This window comes from Mercurialis annua, linkage group LG1-X (assembly GCF_937616625.2).
Source record: "Mercurialis annua linkage group LG1-X, ddMerAnnu1.2, whole genome shotgun sequence".
NCBI classification, from domain to species: Eukaryota; Viridiplantae; Streptophyta; class Magnoliopsida; order Malpighiales; family Euphorbiaceae; genus Mercurialis; species Mercurialis annua.
Window position 1 is genome coordinate 3,329,578 of NC_065570.1, and position 18,348 is coordinate 3,347,925.

The 18,348-nt window shown below is 34.5% G+C and overlaps 3 protein-coding genes across 3 annotated transcripts; 1 reads left to right on the plus strand and 2 right to left on the minus strand.

The window, feature by feature from the left end:
* Window positions 1-514: 514 nt before the first annotated feature.
* On the plus strand, window positions 515-2,901 carry LOC126678205 (uncharacterized). The gene is made up of 8 exons (XM_050373111.2): window positions 515-762; window positions 856-945; window positions 1,395-1,454; window positions 1,539-1,578; window positions 1,696-1,789; window positions 2,210-2,269; window positions 2,360-2,451; window positions 2,542-2,901. Exons 1-8 carry the CDS (start codon window positions 650-652, stop codon window positions 2,626-2,628), a joined length of 636 nt encoding a protein of 211 aa, XP_050229068.1. The 5' UTR covers window positions 515-649; the 3' UTR covers window positions 2,629-2,901.
* Window positions 2,902-4,436: 1,535 nt separating this feature from the next.
* Window positions 4,437-6,572, minus strand: LOC126672359 (protein LOL2). Its single transcript, XM_056105444.1, has 4 exons — window positions 6,363-6,572; window positions 6,090-6,197; window positions 5,031-5,140; window positions 4,437-4,923 (listed from the first exon to the last, which is right to left on the minus strand). Exons 1-4 carry the CDS (start codon window positions 6,493-6,495, stop codon window positions 4,852-4,854), a joined length of 423 nt encoding a protein of 140 aa, XP_055961419.1. The 5' UTR covers window positions 6,496-6,572; the 3' UTR covers window positions 4,437-4,851.
* A 1,155-nt stretch (window positions 6,573-7,727) lies between these two features.
* LOC126687341 (DNA-directed RNA polymerase II subunit RPB2) lies at window positions 7,728-16,734 on the minus strand. The gene is made up of 25 exons (XM_050381888.2): window positions 16,294-16,734; window positions 15,149-15,370; window positions 14,775-15,065; window positions 14,486-14,683; window positions 13,895-13,959; window positions 13,717-13,803; window positions 13,517-13,637; window positions 13,374-13,418; window positions 13,146-13,283; window positions 12,938-13,010; window positions 12,692-12,768; window positions 12,480-12,587; window positions 12,282-12,398; window positions 11,722-11,877; window positions 11,497-11,601; window positions 11,256-11,381; window positions 11,091-11,168; window positions 10,911-11,006; window positions 10,716-10,831; window positions 10,570-10,639; window positions 10,444-10,497; window positions 10,213-10,356; window positions 9,380-9,679; window positions 8,315-8,737; window positions 7,728-8,041 (listed from the first exon to the last, which is right to left on the minus strand). Exons 1-25 carry the CDS (start codon window positions 16,540-16,542, stop codon window positions 7,922-7,924), a joined length of 3,579 nt encoding a protein of 1,192 aa, XP_050237845.1. The 5' UTR covers window positions 16,543-16,734; the 3' UTR covers window positions 7,728-7,921.
* Window positions 16,735-18,348: the final 1,614 nt, after the last annotated feature.

Sequence of the window (18,348 nt, forward strand, 5' to 3'; positions counted from 1 at the left end):
TAAAAAAGACAATCTAGATGAAGGTGATATGACCATTATTTCTCTATCATTTTCATTATAAAATACATTAATTACTTAAAATAGATTACATTATACTATAACAGACTTAATTAAATCTACAAATTTGATGTTAAAAAAACTTATATAAATTATGCAATATCATATCTATTACAAATTGAACAAATTAATCAATAAATTACTTAAAAATGAATATAGTAAAATATATATATGAAAACAAAAACAATAAACCGAAAAATAAAATAAACCAATAATTTTTAAAATACTTTTAAAATAAATAAAATAAAAATATTGAACGAAAAAAAAAGCGACTCAAGTTTTAATGCATCATGGACAATATTTAATTAAAGTAATGAATTATCATTCATTTGAGGAGCATGAGAAATTAATTAGGTGAATAGGTAAATAAATTAAAAAAAACGTGTCATTCGATTACAAAATGAGAGAACGAATAGTATGAATCGACCCGCAGACAATTAATTTTAAAAATTTGAATTTGGAGCGCCAAACAAAAATATTCAAAGACACTCATCACTCATAAGATTTTCATTTCTTCTCAGATACCAAAAGCTTATTCAGAAAGGAAAAAAAAAACTCTCTCTAATTTCAATTCATACACAGCCAAACAAAAATGTCTTCTGCAAAAGCAAAATCCAAGAAACGAACCGCATCCGAGTCAGTTCTCAACAAATCCGAGTCAAAATTCCGAGTCGTAGATGACGAGCTCGACGTTGATCTCTCCAGGTTTCAGATTAATTTTTCATTCATTTTCGTTGTCTCTGTTTAGCTTTTTCGTTTCCGATCTCATTGTTTTTGAAAACATTGTGAAAATTTCAGCGATATTAAGGGAATCATGTCGGCGCTGCATCAGATCAGAGAGAAAACTCAAAAGGACGGTCAAAAGAAGAACGAGGAAACGATTTCTAGGTGAGTTAAACTCGTTTTTTTTTCGGTGAGATCTGAACTGATAATCGATAGCGGTTGAATTTCTTAATTTTAGATCTGATTTTGAATTTTGTTGTAATTAGCAATAAGTAGCTCGTTAAATTTGAATTTTGTTGTAATTAGCAATAAGTAGCTCGTTAAATTTGAATTTTAGCGTTCATTAATTAATTTTCTGAGGTTAGTAGTTGAATTTCTTAATTAATTTTGATTTTTGTTCTGATTTTGGCGAGATCTGTAATTAGAAATCAGTAGCTTGTTGTATTTGAATTTTAGCGTTTATTAATTAACTAAGATTTAATATCGATCTAGAAGTGCTTGAAGATTTTGAAAAATCATTAGTTAATTTAATGTTGATTTGCTTTTACTTTGCGATTAGTATTTGAAGATTAAAACAAATTATTTCAGTGAGTTAATTATTTTTTTGGTGATAGTGTGGCTTCTGAGATCAGGAAAACTATGGATGAGCTGAAATCAAAAGTTGATAAGGACAGGTAAATTAGTAACAGAAAATTCATCTTCAGATTAATTTAGATGTGAAATCTCATTTTAATTCGGTTGCGATTCGTTTATTTCAGGCAGAGTTTTGCAAAGTTACTCTCAAAGAGCTCAAAAGAGGTCTATTAGACATTAACAATGTTCGGTATTATGCACGAGAAAATTTAGCTCTATTTTTTTAGATTGAATTATAATGATTTAAATTTGCTTTGCATGTGTGTGACTCTGCAAATGCAGTGTGAGAACTGCTTGAAAACTGAGACTGCCAAGTTTCAAGAAATTTATGACAAATTTTGCAAGGAGAAAGCGTCTCATTTGCAGGCCCTGAAAGGTAATTTGCATCGCGGTTTTCGTTTTTGATTAATACTTCTTGACTCTGTTTGTAGCTAATTTTATTTTTTATACTATATTTCCAATTACTTCAGTTGTATTGTTAGTCCAAGAATGGAGGAACTCAATTCAATTCTTATATTAGCTAATTCTTATGTTTGGAAGCTGGCATATTATAATAATTCAATTCTTTAAACTTAAAATGAATTGGACAATTGGAAACAAATTAATTCATGTTGATGACTTTTGGCTTTTGTATACCTGATTTATACCAGACCATGTATGAGGCAATTACGGAAATATTGCTCTTGTTAAAAATATGCTCATTTGGTACATTTTTAGGCATTATTACAGTTCCATTTAGCAATATTATTGTGAATTGACTTTCTGTTATAGAGCCTTTATATATTCTGTTTGGCAGATAACATTTCCAAATTTGAAGAAGACAAGGAAAGGCTGTTTGTGCGATATGAACAACTCAGTAAGGATTTATTTAACTCCATTGAACAATTAATGCCTTTGTTTCTAATACTTCAATTTAATTCTATTATTTGTTATTGATTAATATCAGAGAAGAAAGAGAAAAACACCATATCTGAATATGAGAAAGCCTGTGCTGAAAAGCTTGCTAAATTGGAAGAGTCCTTGAAAAAGAAGAAGCAGGTAAAATTTTAGACATCAACCTTCTAATTGTTGAACCTGCTTGGCTTTCTCTGATAGCATACTTTAATTGATTTTTCCTTTTCGAAACAGGATGATAAAACTTTCAACATTTTGAGGAAAACGCTTGGCTCATTTCTGGGAAATGCATCTGATGAGGACTTCCCACCAGATGATTGAAAGATTTGCTTTGACAGAAAATGCTGAAAGTTCATATTTTAGGTATGAACTCTCCCAACACTAACCTGCCAGTGGACCTAATGAAGTATCCATAGAGAAATTGCTTCTTTACTGTTTTTTAATTACACGCATTTAAGTTGATTAGGTTGTTGCCTGCTATGCAGAAGTGAATATTTAGGTGCTTTTTATGTTAAGAACGCTGGTAAACAGGAAAGTAATGAGCAGTGTTATGAAAACCGGAGTGGCTGCGGGTTTTCTGATTTTTAGGCCTAACTTGTATGGTATATGTCCTCTTAGTAATTTTCATGTTCCAATATTAAAAAATTTAATGCAAATATTGTCCAATACCAAAAAAATCAAAGCAAAATTGTATATCAAGAAATTTAAGGTAAAATTGCCCAATACCAAGAAACTAGACGGGTTTTAAAAGCTCGCCTGTTTGCCGTTCCAATCCAGTTGGACCGGCTTTTCGGTTTGTAGGGGACTAAGGGACCGAACAGCAGACCGTTCCCGATTCAATCGGTTGAACTGGTCGGTCCGGTTCTTTAATAAATAGTTACGAGTACCAACTTATTAGTCTTGTGTGACTTATTAGTTATCATCAAGCATTACTTCTTTACTTTTAGTCTATGTTGATTCGGCTAGTGGGCCTTATCACTTTGATTTTGCTAGTTCCATTTTGATTTGGATGCTGCCTACCATTCAGCAGGTTGTTCAAGTATTAATGATCTGGGTTCTTCATGTTTTTAGGAGAGGCAAAATTAGGTAACTAAGGACAGGCTGGTTCTTGTTTTTTCTAATCTTAATGTTTACACCTAAAAAGGATGGAGAAAATTAATGGCTAATACTTAAGGAGTATGATTTTTAAATTATGTCAAATCAGTTTTTAATGTGATAGTGATACGGTTCTAAATTTCTATGCACTTGTGTATTAGTAGAAAGAGTATGGCCTATTCTGATTATGATGTCCAGCATTAGTTAACGGTAATATGCTAAAAAATACCAAACTGATTGATGAGTGGTTTCGCTTTCAGCTTTATATTGGAAGGCAATATCAGACTATTAGTTGTTGTTTTTTTCCTCTCAGAGAAAACATTAGATTTCTTTAATTAGATTGGTCCTAGTTGAAACTTGAAAAAGATGGTCTTCAAAATTTAATGACCGTTGAGCTCTTGAGTCCACCCTACTGTCCCGGGAAAGAGAGAGGCGGCAAGTACCCCGAGATTCTTCCACGATGAACCGTATGTGACACAATTGTCAAACGGAAATTTATTCAAGTGTGAAATTATGTACAAGGCTATTAAAGTTAAATAAGCTGGGATAAGAAAATGTGTAATATGTTTGATTTGGTGAAGAGTTTGTCAACTTCGCTCAGTTAGAAAATTCTGCAAGCAACTCGATCCAGAAGATTGAGTAACTATTACATTTAACACCAAAATAGAGTAAATAAATAAGAAATACTCCAAGTCTCCAACACAAAACACTAATTTAACACCCAAAAGTATTCTATTCAAAAAAAAAAAACACCCAAAAGTATTCTATTTATATTCTTTTTTTATCTTTCTTTTTCTATTCATTTTACAACTATGATACGATAAAAGATCAAAATGGAGTTGCTATACTATATCACCGACGCCAAAACGGGATTCAGCATCCCTGCCGGCGATGGCCTGAGTGAAGCTCATTGGTCATTGACCCAGGAACATTCACAGTACCTGAGAATTTTTTTCATTTGCATACATTATCTAGAAAATAAGAGAAATTGGGATAAGAAAAACTTTAAGCATAGTTGCTGAAACAGAAGTGCATGCTGAAACATTTGTAATTAAATGGTAATAAAAGTTGATTGATTTACATTGTTGATAAATAAGGAGTTGATAGAAATGAACAATGTAACAACATCCCCTTCTCTAATGAGCTCCTTAGAAGCTCGCCAACGTAAGCCAGCAACTCCGGTGATAAGTTACTGCAAACGACATTTAGGCAAGAAAGTTCTGTTCCAATAATGTAACCCCAGCCTTCCACCTGCATTTCTGAGCAAGTCCCATGAAGGCGAATGTAACAACATCCCCTTCTCTAATGAGCTCCTTAGAAGCTTGCCAACGTAAGCCATCAATTCCGGTGATAAGTTACTGCAAACGACATTTAGGCAAGAAAGTTCCGTTCCAATAATGTAACCCCAGACTTCCACCTGCATTTCTGAGCAAGTCCCATGAAGGCGACTCACTGTATTTGATTTGGCAAAGGAGGAGAGTATCCTTGTATTACAGACCATGGTGGCCTCTTGTTATGCGCCTACACATGAACCATTCGTATATATTAGCATTTGCATATAAAGTTTAACACTTGAAATCACATGCCACCATATGTAAATGTGTATTAATGTGGAACTGTAGACTCACTCCAATTACAGTTACAAAATGGCAGGACGAACATCTAACTGAAGGAGCTGGATATGGGTACATCAGCAAAACTTCACATCTACCGCATTTAAGTTGTCCAACCTCGTGCGCTGAAAACGAGTCATCAAAGTTACTATGTTAAACCTCGTCAATAATCAATATCTCAAGTGGACATTATCCAATACAACAAACATAGAGGCAAAAGTATGCCAAGTGAAATAAAAACTGAGACGAAGCGAGATTTTTGCGATCACAATGAATAATTCTCCTACAACGGAACACCACATCAAATCACAAGACGTGTCAGTACTAAGACTAAAAGTGAAGTATTCCAACGAACAAGACACTGAGCTAAATGCACCAATTTTGTTATTATTCAAATAACACAGCAAAGCACAGTAGTTAATGGAGCCATTTCAGCAAACAATATCTTAACTTAACATTGAATAATGAAGTAAGATCAAAGTCTGATTTTCTTGCTTACAGATAGCCTGAAGTTTAATCATCATCTCTATATAAATATGGAAATCAAGCAAAGTCTTAACTTCTGCTAATCAAATCAGACATTTTGTCTGAAAATGAGAAGCTATACTGATAATAAAAAACACAAGTAGGGGTGCGACTGAGTCGGGCTAACTCACAAGCTAGTCGGAATTTACTTGAAATACTCGAACACCGAATTGATTAATATCGACTCGAGCTACTCGAGTTTATCACCGAGTCAAGTTCAAACACCAAATTGCTATTTTACCTTTTAAAATTATATATGTGTGTATATATATATATAATATTTATATGTGTGTGTGGACAATAATGCTTTTACTTTTATTATAATCTAATTTATAGATATTTATAATCTCAATTATTCTACCAAGTTCAAGCTCGGCCTGGTAAAACAAAACTCGATCGAGTTCAAGTCAAGTTTCAAGCTTCAGATTTTAGACTCGATCTAGAGCTTCGAGAGTGTTTCACCTCGAATCCACCCGACTCGATTACACATTTACACCCCTAAACATGAGCAACCAAACATTAATTTATCTAGGTATTTTAAATTATTACCTTCTAATACCAAATTAACCATCTCACAAGATGAGCATTTAACATGACGAGCTCCTTTTGGATACGACAGTAGAGTTCGACAAGAACCGCACACCAATTGAACCATCTCTGCCATTACAATAAAATCAATTAAAAATAAAATTTAAAAAACTTTCTCGATCATAACATTATTTTAAACACAAATTAGTATGAACAATTAGTGAAAGATTAGCTAATTTTTTAATATTACTGAGAAAAAATTGCCAGGGATTAAAATTAGTAGGATTAACTCACCGGAAGAGGGTGGCGGCTGTGGCGGCGATGCTTGCGGAGGAGGAGGAATTGAATGCCAGCCTGGCGGTGGTCCGTCATCGTCATCTTCTATCTCTTGGCTGTCTACTTCTATGGCTTCTGCTTTGCTCTCCATTTTGTTCTCTCTTGCGCAGTCATACACGAGTCATACTCATGAGATCAACGGAGATGCAGGAAGCGACGCCGTTTCAAATTCTACTATGTTTATGTTAATATGCACTTTGGTCCCTAAACTTATATTACATGCTACATTACAGACACTAATGGTTGTACTAAAAGGAAAAAAAGTAAAATCGCAAATACCCCTTCAATATTTCATGGTCTAAGTATGTCTTTCTTGTATAAAAATGTTCGAATATATCCTTGTTATACATAAAAAAAAGCTTAAATATACTTTTCATATTAAAAAAATGCGACATTCATTTACAAAATAAGTTCAAATATCACCAAGACATCATAAAAAGCCGCACCATAAAAACCCATAAGTATCTATGCACACATAATCATAAAAGTAATACTCCCTCCGTCCCGTTTAAGAAAGGACAAATGACTTTTTCACATATATTAAGAAAGCATTAACTACTATAGTGTTTTCTTATTTTACCCCTATTTATGATAGTGTTGTATTTTGTGTATAGACTAATAGTAATTAATTATGGAAAGAAAAAAAGGGGTAAAAAAGGAAAATTCATATAAATTGGCATAAAAAATATGATATGGCCTTCTTAAGTAGTACAAATAAAAATGGGATACGTCCCTTCTTAAATGGGACGGAGGGAGTATATTTAAGACCTGAAGGTCTTGAACACTTATTTTAACGAAGAATTTTATTGACTTAAGAGTTAGAGCGGTTATCAAGAAAAGACTTAAAATTATTTGAGCTAACTTTGTTAATTGTGCATGAAATGGCGTATCAAAGCCTTGAAAATTTAGTCCATTATCATAATGTCAATGTCAAGTTGCTATTAGCAATGTAATGGAAAAAAGTCCAAGTGAAACACAATCACTTTGTGAGATCATTTCGAATTTAAAATTTAAAGTTTAGAACACCATTCAAACCTGACCAGATATTATTTTAAAATTCAAGCTCGAAGTCGGTAAAATAATAAAAAATCGAATTCAACTTGACACAACTTAACTATCCAAATTTAAAAATTAACTTTTATATGAAAACAAAGATATTATTGTTTATATATCTATAGAGAATGGAAACATAAATTAGCCTAATCGAGGGCTAATTGAACAAAGCATTTTAATGTTTAAATTCAATTCCATAATTATCACACGTAATTCTCAACTCTTTATTAATCGAGTTGCCGATGGGGTAAAAATTATTTGAAATGATCGTAAAACTGAACTGGTGAGCATCTAGATTCCTCTCTTGAATTGAATTTAAGTCAATTTGTGTTAAAATACAATATGATAGAAATACAATTTGATTGTATGATCTAAGAGTTGTTCAATACATCAGCTACAACTATTTTATACCATTGTTGTCAAAACCCAATCCGATCATAAAACCAATAACAGTAGAAATACAATTAGGCTCCCTTTTTCTTCTGATCTTTTATTGGCTTCACATCCTTTGTGAGCATTCTTGGTGCTATTGCCATCGACATAAGCTCTTGGAACAGAAGCTTACATGCATAAGGAATGTGCACCTGCATGAGTTAAAACCATACTTGTCAAATCCATATTCGAATTGAAAATCAAAATGCTTAGTGAATCGAGAATCGGAATATATATGAGTATAGATCACTCATAGATACAAATCTATTTAGGGTAAACTGGATCGAATCGCGAAACGTAGTACGATTTTGGTAACAGTGGTTAAAACACTTAAATGCTGCGTGTCAACAAGAATTTCACGCACAATCATGGAAATTGAAGACTCAAAAAAGGCACAATCGTGAAAAAAAGCTATAAAAACTCACCTGCACGATGTCAGTCTTGTTCTTGCATCCTCGGCATTCGAATGAATTCTTTTTGAGATTTGCAATAGCTATCAAACCGCAACGCTCGCATACATGGACCCGGTAGGCATCGCTCTGGTCAAACAACCTCTCCTTCAAAAAATTTGCAGCACCGTGTGCTATCATGCAATCTCGTTCCATCTCTCCAAAACGGAGGCCACCGTCACGTGACCTTCCTTCAGCAGGTTGCCTGGTCAGGATCTGCACCGGTCCCCTTCCACGGGAATGAATCTTATCATCAACCATATGTTTTAGCCTTTGGTAATAAGTGGGGCCAAGGAAAATCATAGCCGGAAGCCGTCGACCAGTGTGGCCATTGTACATTGTTTCGAAGCCCCGCATTTGGTAGCCACAATTATGAAGAGCCTTGCTAATATTATCCACCTAAAACGCCAGGTCGAAAGGCAGAGAGATTCAGCTCAATTTATCAAAACTTAATTCAGTTGGATACAAAATTTACAATAGATCATTAACTAGAAATATTATTCTTAAAAGGAAAACATCTCTATTATTTGGATTTTATTAACATCTGTTTCTAATCACAAACAGAAGATTCAAAAGCGGAAAGTTAACATTTATCATCTACTATCCTCAGTTTTATATGGCAGTTAGGAATACGCAATTGGGAGTTCAGTTCGGTAGTGAAAATGTCAAAAGTGATCGGTGTTTGACGAGAATACAAATCGAACCAAATAAAGGGGATAAAGTTCAGTTCGGTTTGGTAGTGAAAATGTCGAAATCTATCGGTGTTTGAAGAAAATATAAACCAACCCGAATTAAGGGGATAAAGTTCGGCTCAGTTTGGTTTTACCAAAATACAAGAATAAATACTCCTTTTTTAAAACTAAACCGAGCAAACCATTTTCGGTGTTCGGTGCACATCCTCCATTGCATTAGCTGCCAGAAATTGTGAAAATCCAACCAATGTTCATATTTCAGGACTTCAGACTAAAAGCTTATTCGGCACAATTTTTTTTTAAAAAGTACAACAAATTAGTAAATCAGCATGCAGTCTAAAAAACTTACAGTGACATCAGTGAATGGAGTAGCGTCCCCTTCCTTTCCCATATGAGCTGCAACCTTCCCCATAATACATTCGATAAGCTGACCGATGGTCATTCGAGAAGGAATAGCATGTGGGTTCACAATAATATCGGGGGTGATGCCTTCCACAGTCCACGGCATATCTTCCTGAGTGTAAGTCATACCCACTGTTCCCTTTTGTCCATGCCTACTGCTGAACTTATCTCCAATCTGGGGTATCCGAACAGACCTCACCCTTACTTTTACGAACCTCAACCCATCAGCATTTGTAGTCAGAAGAACCTAACAATGTCAATGTGATCAGAACATGCACTTTTCACCAAAGCAACCAGTTTTAAATCATTAGGAAGCATAGACCTAAACAGCAAAGTATAATATGTTCTCATTCATCCAGTGCTATTAAGGATGTGCACTCCGTTAAAACCAAGTGAATCAACATTTAGATTTTTTTCAAAACGGAACTGAACAAATTGTTTAAGAATTTTACATATTTCAAACCAAACATTTACATATTTCAAACCACACCAGACGGTTCAGTTTATTTTTTGATTTGATTTTTTGGCCAGGTTTATGCCAAATGTGAATAGAAATATTTTTACTTTAAATATCAAACCGAACAAAAAGACCAAATTTTTTACAATTTCAAATCCAACCAAACATAATTTGTTTGTTTGGTTCGGTTATTTGATTTGGTCGGTTTTTGCACACCCCTAAGTACAATATCCTATAAGAAGTGCATTGGTAAGCTCTAGTGAAATAAGAGACAGATGTTCTATGTGAAAAATTGACCAACTCAATGGAAAAATAAAGCTTACTTGATCCACAATTCCAGTTTCACTATGACGCAAGCTTATGCTGTGATCTCGCCTTGTGTATCGTGCATTTTGTCCCTGAGCTTCATCCTGAGTAATAGGGGTGGTCTTTCCAATAATTACATCCTCACCCGAAACTCTTGTACCCTAACATTAACATAAAAAAGTAATATCAGAAAATAAATAAGAAAACAATCCTCCTAATAAATAGTAAAGCAAAAAGACAATGCTTACTGGAGGCGCAAGACCATCATCATCCAATTTATCGTAGGAACCATGCCGCATGCCCTGTAAAACAAATTCTCAGTCCGGTGCTCAATTTTTAGGAAGGAATAGATATAATTGACAGCTAAACATTACCATTGTATTAGATCTGTCTGGACGCCCAAAATCTTCTTTAACAAGGGTCCCCATCTTTTTCTCCTCATCCCTGTGAATGAGGGTATCAGCAGCACAACTACTAGTTAAAAGTCAGAGCCACAGACACAGTACAGAATTTGGCTTACCTATATGAACGGAAGAAAAGTGATCTGAAGAATCCACGGTCAACTGATGATTGGTTCATAATAACAGAATCTTCTTGGTTGTATCCAGAATAGCAGGCAATGGCAACAATAGCATTCTGAGATGCAATCGAAAAATATAGACAATGTCATAAACATAGTAGCAAGAATGGGAAACAAACAAATAAATCGTCTTACAATGCCAGCTGGCAGCTGCCTGAAGTGGAGGTGCTCCATAGCTCTTGTAGTAACAAGTGGTTTTTGAGGGTAATAAAGAACATAAGCCAATGTATCCTGCACATGCCAGAGAAGAACCATAGAAGCAGGGACAAAGCCGGACAAAATGGAAAAATGTTGAAAAGGAGTGTCAAAAGATACCATTCGGAATTGATAGTTCGTAACATATATTCCCATGGCTTGTTTTCCCATAGCAGATTGGTACGTGTTACGTGGGGACTGATTGCACCAACAAAGAAGTAATTAACATGTAATATTAATAATAGAGGCTTTGCAACTAGATTATTGGAAGCATGATAACCTCACCTGGTTGTGATCCGGAAAAGGAATAATTGAAGCACAAACTCCTAAAATCAATGAAGGATGGATCTCACAATGGGTATAAGTATCCGAATAAGCTTCTTCAGGACTGATCCTTGCTTGTACCAAATCCTGGTACAGAATTTAGCAATGTTATTTATTGATTGTTTACTACCTCCCACCAACATTGTCAGCAGATATATTACATTAACATATTCCCCAAAAAAAAAAAACTTATCCCACTCACATGAATGGTCATTGATATCATAGTGGTTTCTTCTTCCTCAGTGTCAATATATTCAATGAATCCTTTTGCCACAAGATCATGCCAACCATCCTCTTCTGCAGATTCCTGTAAAAAGGAGAACAAAAAAAGCAGGAATTACAATGATCTAACCTCCATAAAAACGGTAGGGTGGACATTTGGATAACAACAAAAATAATGCTAGAAATAGAAATTCAATATTCTCACTCTTTGCTGCAGGGCATGAATGTCCTTTTTTCTTATGAGAAGCCTCTGTTTATCAACAATGAATAAAGGACGACTGCAGCGGCCATAATCAGTGTATATTCGCAGCTCTTTCAAACGAATATCTCTAACCACCCCAACTTCAGTGTTGACATCAACCTGTAGACAAGAAGCTCATCAGCACTTCAATACATATTCTTTAGCTCAAAGAAACACCACCTAAATAATAGACAAAAATGTGGACTGGGATATGGATTAAATAAGACACCGGCATGCAGTATGAAAATCAATTTCCCTATAAAATTTATATTAACTTAAATAACAGTTTAAACCTTCTCCAGGTAGATAAAGAGCTGAAAAAGCTAAAGCTCTTATAATCTGGAGCAATCAAGGGAAAAGACGCAAGCCTTGTAAATGAAACCCAAGAATGATTATCACTTCATATCCAGCTTATAAAGCTGACCGCCTTTTTATTACAAATTAACTAAGATAGTTTGGCCATCACAAATTAACTAAGATAGTTTCATGCGATTGCTACATTATAAATGGACGAAAGCACCTACCCGTCTCCTCAACCGTCTCAATGTCTTCACCAACATATCAGGATCACGATGGATGCCCACCCAGCAACCATTAACAAAGATTTTTGTAGCTTGGGGAATAACTGCAGGAGAAATTTCCTGCAATACAAAAAAAAAATGTCAAAGCAACAGGAGAGCAGGAAATTAACATCAATTTGTACAGAAAACCTAAGTACGCACCTCAAAATTCTCAGTACCCCATTCTTCCAAAAATTCCAATATAGGATATGCAGCTGATCCAACAGTGATGTAAACCATCAATGCTAGATTCTTCACCAGCCCACAAGCCTGAGGTTACAGCAAAATGCTCCAATTGGAAATTCTAAAACCATAAAAAGCTAAAAAAGCATGATAGTACGATAGTACATGATGCACAAAAACACTCCACCCACTTGTCCTTCAGGTGTTTCAGCTGGACACATCATTCCCCACTGTGAATTATGCAACTGCCTGGGTTTAGCCAATTTACCTAGTTGCAACCCACCCATTAGAACTCAAGGAGAGAACAGATAACAAGAGAAATTGAGATTTTAACAGATTTACATCAGGAAAAGACAGATAAATGTGATATCTTAAAACTGCACAAAACTGTCCAATATCCTAAGCAATATTCATGACAGATTTTATCAAAGTGATACCTTCACGTCCAATTGGGGAATTTAATCTTCGCAAGTGTGACAAGGTAGATGCATAAGTCAAACGATTTAACACCTGAATTTTATTGGAAAAGCCAAACAAAAGTTTTACATTCAGAAATCAGAACAGATGAACAAACAATTATAAGAGGGAAAAGAGAATGAAAAAATAAAATAGATAGATACACATTGAAAATGATAACAACAAGACCTGTGACACTCCAGCTCTTGTGCCAGCTGCATTAGCTTGCCCCCAATTCCCAGTGGCAAGTGAGTATTTGAGACCACTAGTGATAGTTTTTGCTTTAATGGCAAATTGAAGATTAACATCCTTCCCATTATCTACGCACTGCATCATCCATGAGAAATGTGCATAAACAATCCTAACATAGGATTAACTAGCATGAACTCATGAAAGCTGGCTTTATGAGTCAAAAACCTTTTGCACGTAAGATCTGACATCCCTAGTCAACTTTCTGAATAACTGCATCAATCAGAATGCCAAATCCAAGAGATTAACAGGTATCAAAATGAGCAGTTAAATCTCAAAAATATTCCATGATTCCCCACAAAAACACAAACCATTCTAAAGAGTCCACCAAGTAATGGACCAGCAAGGTCAAGCCTCTTGTTGCCATAGTGATCCCTGTCATCCTCTGCTCTCCGGCCGAGTGCACAAAGGAGAAGCCGATGAATTATATATCTAGAACAAAAAATATGCAGAGTCAGTCACAAGCCACATAAGCTAGGGAAACAAATGCACATATTAAGAAACAGTTTACCCAAAATAGTAAGCCTTCTTGGTCTCGCAATATTCTCCAACACCAACATGAGGAAGCATTTCCTTTTGAAGAATCTCTCTAGCATACCTGAGAGAAAGCATGCAAGTCCCGTAAGTATCTTGGAAAAAAAAACTGCAAAAAATCTCACCGCCAGAGGCAAGCTGCAAATAGAACATACTTAATTCTTTTTTCCCTTGTTACCCCAACAGTTGCTCCACGCTTTCCAATGTAATCTAGTGCAACCTACGGAAACCAAAAGCATGTATACTAATCAATAGAAGCTCAACAGAGAGCAGAACTTATGAAAAAAAGGACCACCACCTTGTCATTGTCAATGTCAACCAGATATAAAGGTCATGTGCTAAATGAAACTACTAGTATAGTATGTAGTGGCTAGGGAGAATAACAAAATTTGCAAATAGAGAATTAACTCCTAACCTTTAATAATGTACATATGAGGCCTATCTTGCTATCAAAGTAAAGTCATAAAAAATGAAATGGTTAGCAAAAACAATGAAGGGGAAAAAGTCTGAAGTTGAAAAAGGCTCAATGATTAAAGCAGGTTTAAACAAGAAAGAAATTGCTGTAACATGCCACATAAAAATTAGAAGCCGATAAAACGTCTTTTAGTGTTACAACTAAAATAAGCACACAAAAAAGACATATTTTTCTCAATTATTATCATTACCGGGACAGTATAACAAAAACTCCAACAGTAAACTGTTAAGAGAACAGCGCTAAGCATTAAACAAACTAGGGAAGAAGGTACCTGCTGGTTCTGAATGACAAATGCTTCTTCCAAAGAAGGCCGAAGCAACTCCATCATTTGCGTATCAGAGAAATCATAACATATGTGTTCTAATATATCTTTGTCAGCAACAAATCCGAGAGCCCGAAATACAATAATAATTGGAATTTCAGTTCGAATATATGGGAGAGTAGCACGAATGTACTGCCCTGAAGAGCCCTGGCATAAGAAAAGACATGAAATTAAATTCTACAGTCTACTACTAAGGATTGAAGAAATAAATAAAACAGAAATAATCAGTCTCCATTACTCCTTTGGCACTAGTCCGAGAAAGCATTCGGACAAACATGGTACTTGGTGGCCGGTTCTGAGACTCCGCCATAGATCGAACTTCCCCCACATATGCATATTTATTTGGCTGCCTCTTCTTGAACACATAAACGTGATTGGTACTCATCTTCTCTTGGGCAATCAGAACCTTTTCACTGCCATTGATGATAAAATACCCACCCTGATCATAAGGGCACTCCCCAAGCTCTGTAAGATCTTTCTCTGAATTCTGGTACAATGTACAATAACTTGACCGAAGCATTATAGGAACCTAACAGCACAAAATGAAAAAAATATAATGTTGTCAAATCTGGAACTACAATCGGCTTACAACTAAAAATTCATTATTCACACCTTCCCAATGAAAACTTTGGGGAAAACTAGATTTTCCGTGACTTCTTCACCATCATGTCCTTTCTTTATAACCTTCTTTGAAACATCCACATACAATGGGGCCGAGTATGTTAGATTCCTCAACCTTGCAGCTTTAGGAAATAAAGTAGCAGTTTCACCATCAGACTCAGTCATCATGGGCTTGCTCAAGTATATCTGACCAAAGCTTATCTTATAGATCGTCTGCACGTATACAATAGTGTTATTGACCCAGCACAACGCAGCAAAAGAGAGAATTAACAAAACAAAGTAATTAAACTACACATAATTAGATAGTTAGTGCAGAAAATGTATCAAATACAAGTTCGAATGAAACAGATACAGACAAATACCTAATGTCTTTTGCCAAGCTTGCCTTTTCAAGATTTTAACAATTTTCTGAGTATATTTATTTTTCTTAAAACACAATGAAGTTATATATATTTCTATTTCCTTCATGAACGTCCACAGCGGAACCAAACCAGCGGAAAATTCAAAGACTACACGACCTCCGAATAGTAGTTAGTACTTGAACTAGAGCTAACTATCGTTTATTTCTCAACATAAACCTCTAAAACCTTTGCTGTTAATCAAAGAATTACAACTTCCACTGTGGAACCAAACCAGCAGAAATTCAAAGATTACAATAGCTCCGAATAGTAATTAGTGCTTAAACTAGAGGTAACTATCGTTTAATTCTCGACATCAACGTTTAAAATCTTTGCTGCTAATCAAAGAAAAGCAACTTCCACTGTGGAACCAAACCAGCAGAAATTCAAACATTACACTAGCTTCGAACAGCGTTTAGTAATTAAACTAGAGCTAATTGTCGTTTAATTCTTGACATAAACCTTTAATTTCTTTGCCATTAATCAAAGAAATGCAGCTTCCACTGTGAAACCAAACCAGCAGAAATTCAGATGCTACACTAGCTCCGAATAGCGGTTAGTACTTAAACTAACTATCGTTCAATTCTCGACATAAACCTTCAGAATCTTTGCAGTTAATCAAAAAAATGCAGCAATAACCTCAAGGAACACTCTCGAATCCAAAACTAACCTAATTTCTTCTCAAATTTGCCAAAACTACCTCATAATACATCGACAACAGCATAAATTCTAATATACCTCAGCGAAATCGGACTGGTGACCAGGATTATGCTGGCTCTCAGGGCGAATCTCGATATCAGCCGATTCATCGACGATTTCTTGCATCGTGTTCTGAATAAACTCGTCGAACGAGTCAAGCTGTTGCCGCACCAGACCTTTCTCCTCAAAATAAGCTGAGATAACAGCCCACGCGTCTTCCTGTGTGATTTCATCTTCGTCTTCGTCTTCTTCGATTAGAGTTGGATCGTATTCAGTTTCATCTTCCATTATTTACAAAACCCTAGCTTGATCAAGTGTATTTTAGTTTATTTTAGCTGTTGTTTAATATTTTTATATGATTTTTTTGTTGATTATTAAATTTAACGGCAAATTTATTCGATTAAACCCTAGAAGATGAGTCGGAGTTCGGAGAGAAAATACAGAGTTCGATTTTGGAATAGCAGTATCAATCTGCTAAATGTTGCTTGACCGCGGCGCATGGTGGCTTTTATAGTCAGAACAGGCTGGGGATTGATGACGTGGATTATTTTTGTTAATTTTCTCAAGTGGTGGTTGTATTTGGTATCATGATTGTAGTTTCTGATTTCAGAAATCCGTTAGCGGATGATGAAAAAAATTGATTGAACACTACATTTTATTGGCGAAATAGTTAGATAATTTATTTTTTTATTATCGTAACTTTGTAAATAGATCTGCGAAATAGGCAGTATGTTGTCTATTTCATGTCAGGTTATCGGGTTTAATTTTTGATTTTTTTTCAAATTTCTTATAAAATATAATTGTTTCATATTCGATTAATTACATTTGATGAATTCAAAAATAAAATAAAAAAAGAGCACTTAATAATCTAATTTGCATTTTTACTTTCTACTTTACCTATTTAAAAAGTAATTATATCTTTCTAAATTTTTAATTTACGGTTCATTTATATTTATACTTTTTTAATCGAATATGGTTTTCTTGTTTTCTCCGCTTTCAATCTGTAATGAAGTCTAACCGAAGTGGTGAAGACTATCCAAGTGCATTCTCTATGTTTCGGTTTCGAATTTTCGTAAGGCAGTAGTTAAAGGTCATTTAAATTCTGAAAAACTAACGACTAACGACTAACGTAATTAGACTCGACTTCAATAAGACAAAATCTGCGGGCGATTCTCTCTGTAAATTCATATTTTCTCTTCAAAAAGTTTAGAATTTACAAATGGTGTGAAAATTTATGAACTAGATGTAATATAAGCTTTTTATTCCTTTGTAATTTTTTCTATAAAATTGGATAAAATTGTTACTCCCTCAATAGACATTATTGAGATTTTATGACAGTATTTGAAATTTTAAATAGTGATTTTTTAAATGAATTTTTTTAACAACTCATAAAACTCTATAAAACTAACTAAATTCTAGTTGTTGTTCGCTCTTTCAAATTTTTGTCACGCTAGTTTAAATCTTAACGGTGAAAAATATCAAAAAGACTTTGTGAAATTAACTTAAATTTAAATCTGAGGCTCTTTTTTGAATTTTAATTTATACAACTACATAAAGTATTAGTGACACCTTTAATTTATGAAAAATAATTTACAAACTAGTTAACAAGAATTGAATAAAACTCTTTAAAATTAGTTTTAGAAATTCCATATTTGAACAAAAATAGAGGAAGGAGTCGAATCTCGTCAAAACTCAATTTAAAAAATATATAAAAAGAAAGTGATTTAGATAAAATAACGTCAACATAGACCTGTTAATGAAAAATCGAGTTATAAACATGAAGAAAATTATCTTTGCCAAGGGATGATAATTAGTATTTTTCTAAGATTCTATTTGATAGTATCTATATTTTAAACATGTAATTTTTTTTTTGTCAAAGAAAACATATAAATTTTTTGAGATAGTACCAAATGTTTTTTATGAATTAAAATGATAGATGAGCAAGTTCATCATGAAAATTGTTGTATAATTGCCCAATTTAGGCATCCACGTGGATTATATAGCACCGTCCGTACAGCTTTGAGCAGGCAGTTCAACAGATCGTTGATTATCGCTTCCATTTCATGATTTTCCTATCAAGAGTTGTACACCTCG